This window comes from Elephas maximus, chromosome 1, assembly GCF_024166365.1.
Source record: "Elephas maximus indicus isolate mEleMax1 chromosome 1, mEleMax1 primary haplotype, whole genome shotgun sequence".
Lineage (NCBI taxonomy): Eukaryota > Metazoa > Chordata > Mammalia > Proboscidea > Elephantidae > Elephas > Elephas maximus.
The window spans coordinates 143,143,401-143,155,686 of record NC_064819.1 but is presented as its reverse complement, the minus strand read 5'-3'; the positions used below and the strand labels follow the sequence as shown (position 1 = coordinate 143,155,686).

Here is a 12,286-nt window from a genome sequence, read left to right as displayed (position 1 = left end):
CTGGTGGAAGAGTCTGTGGTTGGGGCTATGGAAATCTTAGTTGGTCTAAAAAACTATTTGCTGTTGAACTGATTCTGGCTCATGGTGACTCCATGTGTTTCAGAGAGGAGCAGTGTTCCAAAGAGTTTTCAGTGGCTGATTTTTCTGAAGTAGGCTGCCAGGCCTTTCTTCTGAGGTGCCTCTAGGTCGACTCAAACTTCCAATCATTGTTAGCAGCCCAATGCCTTAACCATTTGCACATAGTTTACTTTAAAATTCTCTAGAACTCCTTGAGCATGAGCGTCTCAGTAAGGTAAATTTGGGAACTATGCTTCTGCCCTTCACCAGACCTCCCACCCTTCCTGCCAACCACCAAGAAGACAGAAACACCCACTTCCTTTGAGAACCCAGGTTTCCTGACCCACTTAGGCAACATTCTGAAATACTGCAAAACGTCTCTTCCCCCAGGCCTTCATTTCAATTTAAAGTAAAGAAATATCATAAAGTGTAAAAGACTTTTTAAAAAAGGCAGAATTTCCTTCTCACAGCTGTATTCACAGATCTTTTTATTTGGTGATGGCTAAAATGAAACACAAAGCCCACTCTGTATCCTGTACTTAGTCATCAGTCCTCTAGGTGTCGCCACCACACAAGTCCTGTAACAGTGCCCGGCCTTGCTTGAACATGCGAGCTAAGCATTTAGTATTTTTTCAAGTTACCAGCAAAATGTTTTTGTGTGTGTGCTTCTTTTTAAATCACAGAACACTGCCATTTTCCTCTATTCTAGCTTTAGTTTGCGCAAAGTTCAAACTGAGTAAGAGAGTAAATGTGCCTAGTTACTTTTCAATTTTATTCTTTTGTTCTATTTTCCACATTAGTACTAGTAACATCCTGGATTGTGTTTGATTATCAGAACATTCACTAAGGGTGCACCCAGTTCCATAAACACATAAAAAATAGTTTTTCTTATACAAAACCATTTCAGTATTTTTCTTTTCTTTAGATTTGCATACATTTTTGGAGGCTACTGTGAGTTGATTTTGGAGCCCTGGTGGTGCGGCGGTTAAGTGTTTGGGTGCTAACCAAAAAGTCAGCAGTTTGAATTCACCAGCCACTCCTTGAAAACCCTATGGAAAAGTTTTACTCTGTCCTATGACTCAATGGCACTGGGATAAGGTCACTATATGTTGGAACTGATTCAACCGCAATGGGGTTTTTTGGGGAAAGGTGAGTTGATTGGTTTTCAAAGCAAGTGGAACGCAGCAAACATCAAAGCGCGGATAAGAGTCCTGGACATACTGTGAAAGCTCACTAGTTTGGTGCTAACATTTGGTCCTTTCCCATCCTAAAAATTTTCAACTTATAAAAGTAAATACATAGTATTTTGAATATCAAGTAAGAATGCTGGGTGGGAGAACTTAGAAGGGGGAAAACCTGTGCTCCAGCACCTTTAGATTTTATGAACAGTTTTACTCTACGTTGCCAAATTTAGAGGAATTGAAACGTGCCACGAACTTGTACAAAAACCATCAGTTCAGTTTTCTACTTTTTCTCTTTGTGCTAGACTTGCCTCCTTTGAGCAGTATCCCTATTCATGCTGTGGTACTGCTACCACTTCTGCAATTCTATTTACCACTCTCTTTCTATAATTCTTCTTTTTAAGGACTTTGTGATTACAGCATTTGACTTCTGATAGCATTAGTTTCTATAGGTCACACTTCATAAGCCAAGACTTAACTTGAAGAACTGAAAAGAACATACTGTTTTATTCACTCACCAGCTCATTGCCTCTATTTTTCTTTTTTTCAACTTCGATAGAACTATAAATTGAGACAAATCTCCACTAAGATACACACACACACACACACACATCCCAAAATGAGAGCTTTCCAAATTTTACATTTAATAGTTATGCCAACTTTATAGTACCGTATAAGGAATTTTTTGTTAACAGATTTGAATATAACCAAAGTCATCAGGCAAAGCACTTTGACTATAATCAAGGTTAGGAACAAGACAAGAGAACATGCTGTTTTTATCATCCACCCACTTGCTGTACCCAAGAAAAATACTGAACAGCAGTTAGCTCATATTAAGGGCTATATCTAGTAACTGCTGAACTGTCAGACTTTTGTCAGGCTTCTAAAAGCAATTTGTATTGATTCCTAATTTTAGAGCTAAAATTCATATTGAACCCACTAAGGCCAGGGTTTTTCTGGGAACAGAGAAACCACCCAAAGGTTATGTTAGTGACTGAACTGACTGTGCTAGTTAAGGATAAACAAAACAAAACAAAAAAGCATTTGAATATAAAAGAATAGCAATCAACTTGAAAAAGCCAGTAGTTAAATAAAAGTACCAGAGTTTGGTCTGGTTTCACTGTAAGCCAGCAGTGACCCTTCCATTTGGTTTTGAGAGAAATTAGAATATTTAGTTAACTAATAATTCAGTAAAATAATAAATAGTCCCAAACCTCCTTATCTGCCCCTGGCACTCCCCCACCTCAGTCTTAGGGTACAATAGTTTTCTTGTATGTTACACTCCCTCATTTATCAGAGTTTAATAATTGTTTATATTAAACTTCTCCCGTTTAAATCACTGGTGTTTATCCCGATTGGTCACAGATGGATACAATACACTTTAAAACCAGGCTTTGCAGTACATGACTATATATTTAATTATCAAAAAGACTGCGGAACACATACTAATAAACCACATATTTCATTTGACTGTATGGTCAGCTTTTCCATAATAACTTTGTTGTATACAAGTAAAAAGAGGACATACAGGTAACTCCTCCCTCAGTGTAAAGCTGACCCAGACCAAAGAGTATAAAATAAGAAACACCCAGAAAGCAGCTTCTGATACTAGACAGCAAACATTTATGCTCACAGGTAAGTTACAAAGAGCACTACACGTTCATTATCATCATACACATATAAATAACAATACGTGGGTAACAACAAACTGCATATAATGGTCTTAATACAAGCTAACAGATAATGGATTTAGTTATCGTGACAATATTATTTGGGCTTAAATTGGTGATTGGTGACTATGCCCCAACTGAAATCGTAAAGAGCTTAATCTCTCCTTCCTCAGATTTTCACCAGGTAAAAAAGACAAACCATGGTACAAAGAAAAATACAACTTATTGGCTCAGAGTTCTCAGACTTTGCCTAGAAAGCATATTTGCTGACTCCTTTCTCTACCACAAATCATGCAGGGGATGCTATTTCAATCAGTAGAATATTAGGATGTAAATAACAACATATTGAAAACACTACCCTTTTGCATGAGGATGACTAATAAACAGTTTTCAGTGATGATGCAAACATCAGAGAAAACAGATCTTCAACAACACTTAAAATACATGCTCTGCTAAAACAATCTGTTCCAGGAAGGCGGCTGTTTCTTGATTATAACAGGCACCATCACCACACCATTTCCCCTATTACCCACTTTTCATCTTACTTGCATCTGATTCCAGCAATACCTCTGTCTATCCTCCCTGCAGATGTAGCGGTTTACGTATTCTGGGGTTCTGGTAAAGCTATCCCTGTGGGCCCATCTGGCTGGAATGGTTTCACCTGGAGGTAGTCCGTGGCCCTCAATGAGGTAATTACAGGGAACGGGTTTTCTGCTCCTGTTCAAAGGCCATCCATGGTTTGAATGCTATAGTTATTTTACTTCCTAAATCTGTAACTGCTAAAATTCTGCCGATTTAAGACTAGGATGGAAAACCTGCCAGTGTTCAGTTTCTCATTTATGACTGGGATACAGTAATAATGATAAATATTTATTAGGCATGTGAAACCGTCAGGGAAGCTGCAGTTGGGAGACATTCCTTCTGGTTCCATCTGGGGAATGAAAATATTGCTGTTGTCATCACTTCTGCTACCACTACTAGTTAGTTAGGACATGGCGAGGAGCAGATTGTGTTAAGAGGGGTTTACCAATACATACAGGAAGAGAGAGAGGAAAGGGTAAGCCTGGTCTAGGATAACAGAGTCAACGCCAAACTGCCGGTCTTTTAGGCCCAGCTACAGATCTGAAGGAGTCCTGGTGGTACAGCGGTTAAGAGCTCGGTTGCTAACCAAAAGGTCAGCAGTTCAAATCCACCAGCAGCTCTTGGGAAATCCTATGGGCCAGGTCTAATCTGTCCTACAGGGTCACTATGAGTCGGAATTGACTCAACGGCAGCCAGTTTGTTTGGTTAATTGATCTGAGAGTCGGCCTTTTAGCGAGCCATGGGCTGTCCCAGAGGCCACAATCTGAGGGCAAATCTATTTTAACCCAGTGAGATATGTGACATAAAATGGATTGACAGGGAGAAAAAGACAAGAATTTAATAGGATACAAATGCCAATAAAATTAGCATGAACAAGTTTGTCTATATTTATCCTGGACAAGTTGTTCCACTCACTCCCAAAGGGTAGATCCTACATATGTGACGTAGTTCATTTGAATTAGAAATGAGAACCAAAGCAATATTCAAACTTAGCTACATGAAGCCCTGATCATTTGGCAACTCTTGGCTTGCAAAGGCTATACAACCACTCTCTTACGTCAAGGAAGGATCCCAAACAAAATAATCCAACAAAATCATTCTTCTAATTAAGGAGCACTGTTACAATCAATTATTTTAATGACAAAAAAAAAAAAAAATACATGTTTCCTGAAAAACTACTTTGCTAAGACAACAGCAAAATGGAAATGGTTTAAAATGCTGAGCAGGGAAAGGAAGAAATTTTCCTTTAATATTCATACTGTTTTAATCTTTGGCAATGAGACCAGAAAGCAAGGCAAATTATATATTCTTATAAGTTCAAATGAGTGTATGGAGAATTAACATTTTAGAAAATCTAGGACTAAATCCTATTAATATTCAGCACTGGTCTGCAGATTATAGATATCTGTGTGGTTCATTAAACTCCCTCTTGGAGAAAAAAAAAGTACAAAAGTACCGCCATGATTTGGTTTACAGATATGTATCAATTCAACAGGGGACAGCTTTTTAAAACAATGTACGAATAAGAGACTGGATATATGGAGAGATGTTGCATATTACAATACTCATGCATTATTCCTTTATTCCAAGAATTAAAAAAAAAACCTGTCCCATCACTGAAAAAAATGCTTCAAGCTAGAGAGGCAAAGAAAGCAAAACGAGAAAAGCCTTTATCTTGGCAGCAGCATTAGAAAATTATATTCCAGATGTTAACATTCCCCTTCGGTATTACAAATGAAGAAAAGATATTTCGTCAAAACGAAAAAAATCTTTTAAAGGTATTTATTTTCTACTGTAAATTCAGGTACAGCAGTTGGTACAGAACAGCACTGCCTAGTAGAAATATCATGCAAGCGACGTACATCATTTAAAATTTTCTAGTGGCCACATTAATAAAAAGGAAAAAGGAACAGGTGAAATTTTAATATTTTAATGGCTATATCCAAAATATGATCATGGTAACATGTATTTATTATAAAAATTATTAATGAGCTATTTCACATCCTTTTCTTCATACTAAGTCTTCAGAATCCGGCATATATTTTACACTTACACCATATCACAAATTCAACTAGGCACATTTTGAGTGTTCAGTAGCCACATGCGGCTCGTGGGTACCATACTGGACAGCGCTGTTCTATAGTATAGGGCTTTTATTTGTATAACATTACTGATGATAGATATTTGTTTTTTGTGCAATGGAGCTTTTTCAGTGGAAACTTTGGTTATAGTAAACTTTATCATTATAGGGCCAAAATGATGTATATTTTGCATTATTTTTATAAAAAGGTCTAAATTTTTGATTCATTCATTATACCAATACCAAGTTTTCCGTTAATATGCTTTCAAATACCGGGGTCTTTAATCTATTGAAAACGCTGTTCCCTGAGTTAGCAGGAGCCTCAGAAGATGACTGCCATCTGGTTCAGCTTTTATATCTACCAATTGGTCTACACACACTACACATCCTGCTGCTACGATACACTGAATTAAATTCAGCATAACACTGCCGTACCTCCCTCAGCTTAAAGATTATTTAATTATGAGTACAGGGTTGCTACGAGTGGGAATTGACTCAGTGGCAACAGGTTTGGTTTGGTCATAGGTTCAATACAAACTCCTATGACTTAAATATTTGTTTAAACTCTCTTTTAGGAATCACACCATGTTGGCCTACAATTACAACCACATATACTATATATAAATATACCTACATAAACTAAGGAAATATACATATATAAACTAGCCTGTATAAAGATTTCCTTTAGGTGAAATTCTGTAGCAAAAAACCAAAGCATAACATTAATGACATTAATTTTCTACCAAGTAACTGGAATTGATGAGCCTTAAAATAGCCGCAAGGGAAGGAACCCTTCTTGAACAGATTTCCAAAGTACATCTCTTGGCTGATATGCTGACAAGCTAAAAATTAGCACATAATAAAAACGCATGCATTTAACCTTGTTTTCTTCCTGTAAGATGAAGTTTAACATGCTTTTCATACTTCTGGAAATAGCTTCAGAGGATTTTCTAAATCTAGTTTCTCTTCGCTTTAATAGTTAAGTGTTAACTGATACAGGGTAAGTCTAAAGAACTTCCAAAAAACAGTAATTAAAAACACAACTTAATAGGAAAAAAAAAAAAGAAGAAGGGTAGAAGGCATGAGGGTATTTCCCAGAAGAAGATACAGGAATCCCCATAATAAAATGTGCTCAACTTAATAGTAATCAAGAAAATGCAAAATGAAACCACAATGAGATTTTTATATTCCCCAGGCTGGCAAAAATTTAAGAGTTTCATGACCCCAAACACTGGCAAGGATCTGGAATAGTGGTGGAAGTGTAAATGGGTACAATTACACTGGAAAACAATTTATCTTATCTATTAAAGTTGATGATGAGCTTATTGTTCAACCCAGCAATCCCATTCAGGGTATACACCTACTTTTGTGTCACATAAAAGAATGTTCGGAGCAACACTTCATTTTTCTATTTTAAACAAGGAAGCAGCTCAATAAAAAGCAGGAGGAAATGAAAAAATCGTGATATATTCATACAATGGAATAACACCTAGCAGTGATAACATATGAATGAGGGTTGTTGCAGTTACTCAGGTCAATTTCAACTCATGGCAAGCCCACGAGTGCAGAGTACAACTGCGCTCCATAGGGTTTTCAAGGCTGTGACCTTTCGGAAGCAGACTGCCAGGCCTTTCTTCCAAGGCACCTCTGGGTGTGTTTGAACTGCCAACCTTTCAGGTAGTACTCAAGCGCTTAATGGTTTGCACCACTCAGGGACTCCATAAACTATGCAACTTGTTTCAAAATGGGTAACTCCTATTGTAATGAACATAAAAAAGAAGTGACAGAAGAATACATAGTTTAATTCCATTTATTATACTTTTAGGATCCATACATAGAGGTAAAATGATGGACAGTAAGGGGATGATCAACACAAGGTTCAGGACAGAGGATCCCTTTATCCAACAGGGAGGGGGATGAGATCAGGAAACAGCACGTGGTGCCTCAAATGAAAAGTGATAGGTAGGAGGCAGATACGCAGGGGTTTGTCTGATTATTCTTGATACTTTAATATATATTTATATGTGTGTGATATATATTGCATATATATATTCCATCACATGTATGAAATAATAAAATGGGATGTTTGTAACAGACAAAAAGATTATACATTATGTTTCAGATGATGGAACTATCACCTACAGCACTATGTACTTACCTCAAGTATATCATTTACCACGTGGTTGTAACTGCTGTTTTTGCTTCTCTGTCTTCCTCATCCCTGGGGGTGGAGACTATTGTCTTATTCTTGCAGCATCTCAGACAGTACCCATCACATTCTAGGGGCTCAATACAGGCTGACTGAAAGAATAACCAACCCACCTGGACCCACATTTCTAGAAGAATGATGAAAACTTTGAAAATCTGGGTCACAAGTGGGCAGAGATAAACTTTGCTCATTTGGTTTCATGATTTACTGCATTTCTGCAAACTTACAACCTGTTCCCTTTTATCCCTTCCCTCGCCCTCCCTGTTCTGGTGTTTAAGGTTGGAAATATTTGAGCCATGAGCTCGACCTCAGACACTACCTTCAGAAATGTTTCCTTCTGCTTCCAGAGGTGGTTGCCTCAAAGGTAGCCCTGCTAATAGGGTTGTTGCTACATTGTCCTTGTTTTCTGTACCCAATTAGGGGCACATATTCACCAGTCTGTCTTCGAAACAGCCATCCATTTGAACCAAACAAGTTGCTGAGTGGTTTAACTCTCTCCTAGGTCCTGGTTACCATCTGAGATGATTCTGTGGTCTCCTCCCAAAATGCACACACGCACGCACGCACATACATACACACGCATGCAGTACCACATTCATGGCCCCTCAAATGGTCCAAGGATCTGCCTGTATTTTTACAACTCACTCTGTAGCTTTCATGCCTGGGGTCCCTGATGCACCAGCAGCAGGAGTGAAGGATGGAAACACAGTATCCCAGCTAAGCAGAAAGATTTCAGTCAGACACAGAACTGAAATTAGAAAAGGTGTGAGAAATGGCAGGAAACAAACACTCCATTTTCAGAATATCTGTTTTCTGGAATTTATTCCCCTTTAATGCTGAATATAAAATCCCATGATTTCACCAGTGTCTTTAGAGACAAATGCATATAAATTGAAATCTAAAAATAATGACTCCCTAACACTTGAGAAAAGCTGTTAAATGAAAAGTATTTCTTAAAAAAACACAAAACTACATAGCAAAATCCAACAAAACCAAGAGGCTTTGGTACCTTTCAGTAACAGAAGACAAAAATAAGTTTAGTTCATTATTCATGTGGTACAAAAACATCTATGTAGCTGTGTTGAATTAAATCTTTGACACAGAAACAAATCTAAATATATTAGACTCGGGGGGGGTTTCTTTTTTTCCTTTTTGATTTTAATAGAACACAAGAATTTGGAAAAACAAGTATTTCCTAAACTAAATGTTCTTCTGGTCTGCATATACTTAGCAGGATGGCACTCTGTATTTTATCCAATTTTAAAACGGCAGAATTTGATTTTTAGCAGCACATTTCCTTTGCCCCAACAACATACCACAGGAAATAAAATTCTGCCTTGAAATGTCCTTGATCTTAACATCTACGCCTACAATTCCCATCCACTTCTTTCTTAGGTTTTTAAGACTGAGATTATCAAAATCTAAAGTCAGCTAGTTAAAGAACAAGACAATCATTTTTACATGTTTGGAATTTGGCTGTAAAATAGTACAAATAAAGACAATATTCTCTGAACATAGCGGGGTCCCAAGGATAATACTTGTGCACTCTGCACAGCCTGGGCACTGGGTAAATGTCACGTACTGCTTCTAGCACACAATAAGTACAGTACTGGCTGGACCTGGTCTCTAGTATTTCTTTGCTGATTAAAGATAAAAGCAGAGTAGAGAGTGGACAGCGTGTTAACTGTGGTAGTAATTTAGCACTACTATCAATTTAGTTGGAGCCCTGGTGGCACAGTGGTTAAAGCAGTTGGCTGCTAACCCAAAGGTCAGTAGTTCAAACCCACCAGCTGTTTCACAGAAGAAAGATGTGGCAGTCTGCTTCCCTAAAGACTTACAGTCTTAGAAACCCTATGGAGCAGTTCTATTCTGTCCTATAGGGTTGCTATGAGTTGGAACTGACTCAATGACAGCAGGTTTGGTTTTTTGGTTTATTCATTTAGTTTGTTTAGCAAAATCATGCTGGGTATAGCATGGTTAATTCAAAAGTTATAAGACAAACTTATCTGGATACTTTAGCAAATGTGTGGGGTTGGGGTTGATCCTACAGCCCCAGAATTTAACTCACAAAGTCTCAACCCTACCAACATGGTTCTTGGCAAAAAAAAAAAAAAAAGAGTAGATTAAATATGTTGTTTAATTGTAACATTAAAAAAAAAAAAAAAAAAAAAAGGCTGTATCTTAAAAAAAAAAATTCTAAGCCTTATCAGAGAACCCACATACTAAACACAACATCTAGTTCAAAAACACAGTCATTCCCGATTAGTCCCTGGGATTTATCAGATGGGATTTGACCTGGGTCTTATTTAATGCCAATTCACCAGTAATACCCATATTTGACAAGAGCTTTCCTTGGAGAGAAAATCCTGGATCATGGAGCATGTGCCTGGTCCAGCTGAGTAGAAATCTGTGTTGTGGTTTTCTTCTGGCTGTGGTCTTGGGCTACAAATCCCAGGTTGGGATTTCAGCTTCATCATTCAACAAGTTCTTTAGAATAGTCCACATTTAGCAAGTCACAGGGGAGGAGACAGGGCTTTAATTCTTCTGCTCTTTCAATTTCTTATTAACTTCCTGCTCAAAATCTTAGCATCGGGTCCAGCACCAGGGTGCTGGGAATAGCAGAATATTTTAGGCAGCCCTTTGAGAGCTTATCCTAGCCAAGGCTGTTCTCACATTTGGCAATTAAATAGTCTAAAATATGCAAGCTTCCCTGGTGTGGGGACAAAAATGCAGAAAAATAGCCTCTGCCCTAATGAAGTCAACATATTCTGTTTTGATGAGCATCCACTCCAGTGGCAGTAGAGGTTTTGCATGCCAAATACAATTCAGTTACTCTCTAGACAGCCCACTGGCCCTTTCCTGAATATGCTGCTCTGAAAACTCAAGTGTTCATATCTGGAATGACAGCATTTGCCTACAATACTCTGGACAAAGCTGAGACTATGCTTGGGCCAGAAATATGATGAAAGCAAAGTTAGAAGAATGAGGAAAAGTCACACAGGAAAAAATTTAAATTGTATAGCAATATTGGTATCTTTTAATATGCCCCAACAAGTGTTCACAAAATATATATAACTGAGGTCGTCCTTTCTCAAAAAAAATATAATCCCTTTACAAAATAGAATTAGCAGCTGCTGTTAGGGGAGCTGCATGTAAAAATATATGTGCACTTACATATAATTTTGCTAGAGCTAAAAAGCCTACGGATGCTAGTCAGGCAATTTTTGTATAAATTTACTACGTAATTAGTGCACCTCTTAAAATATATCTTCCAAGCAGTCTTATGCATTTAGGTGAAACTTTTTCCTTGCAAAGGGATAAGGAAGCATACATTTTCCAAAATAGCAATTATTTTCATCCCTGTAACTTGGTTCTGCTCACACGTTGTTGCAACAGAGATTTCTGGAAACATCTATAGGAGCTTGGAAGATTTATAGGGGTAAGAGTTTCCGTTATAAAAAGAAAGCTAAAGCATCTAACTTTTCCCATAGATGTTATTACAAAGCACTCGAACAGTGACGTTTGTGATTCTACAGTAAAAATCTTCGATGCCCTTTATCAACCAATATTGCTTTTCTGTTGTTGTTCTGACCAGAAGATTCTAATAGCCTGACAGACTATTTCAAGGATAAGGATGCAACCCAGGCAGTTTGGACAAATGGGTTTGATCAACACTGGCATCTACTGTTTATTACCCAGCGCAGATCCAGCATTTTCTCTCTGATGGTACCACCCACTTCTCTTCTCAGTCATTAAGGAAGCACATCCATAACAGGGGACAGTGCCTCCAGGTGACTGAGGCAACTGCAGGCAAATCGGAAAATAAGAAAAAAAAACCCACCACAGTCCTGATTTGGTTTAAAGCAATCGTGCAATCCCCGTTACACCCATGTCTTCCAAAAACACCTTTTCAGTGGCAAGCAAAGTTCCGCATGATACATGTGGCTCTTATCAGTGATGCATTACGCAAGCAGGTATGTGCTGTGTACCAGGAGGCGCTTCACAATGCATCTTCCTCATCTTCTATTTTCCTCCCTAAGGTTCTGCCTATTTTATTAAAAAAAAAAAAAAAAAAAAAGGCAGTTATTGCTTTGACATGCAAATTAACCCCTGGTAGTGATTTTTTTTTTTTTTTTATGTTAGGAGCAGACATTGGAAATCACGGTAAATCACCCCCATGTGATTGATAAAAGCAAACCCTGGGCTTCAAATCAGGGTCCAGATTTAAATCACACCCATTTGGCCTACCAAATATACAAGTGTAAAGAACACCACATATTTTCAACAACCTGCTGAGGCTCCTTCAGTGGTACTGTGCTACTCATGCCTGGGTAAGTGGGGTATGGGTAGGGTTACTTCGCTCAGGGGGGCTGTGCTGGTTAACAGCAACCCAAGTCAAAGGACAGAGGCCACAAGATCCTCCAAGCACCACTCCTGTCCCCCAAGTAGGATCCCGCCACACCTGGCAGAGGGGGACTCCGTGACCCACTCCAGCTCTGACTGGTCA

General features: G+C 38.2%; 1 protein-coding gene across 1 annotated transcript in view; it reads right to left on the bottom strand.

The window, feature by feature from the left end:
• Positions 1-9,929: 9,929 nt before the first annotated feature.
• Positions 9,930-12,286, bottom strand: part of SH3BGRL2 (SH3 domain binding glutamate rich protein like 2) — a 66,778-nt gene continuing 64,421 nt past the window's right edge. The window contains exon 4 of the mRNA XM_049896160.1: positions 9,930-11,826. Within this exon, the coding sequence (XP_049752117.1) occupies positions 11,815-11,826 (12 nt within the window). The 3' untranslated portion in view covers positions 9,930-11,814. The remainder of the gene's footprint in view (positions 11,827-12,286) is intronic.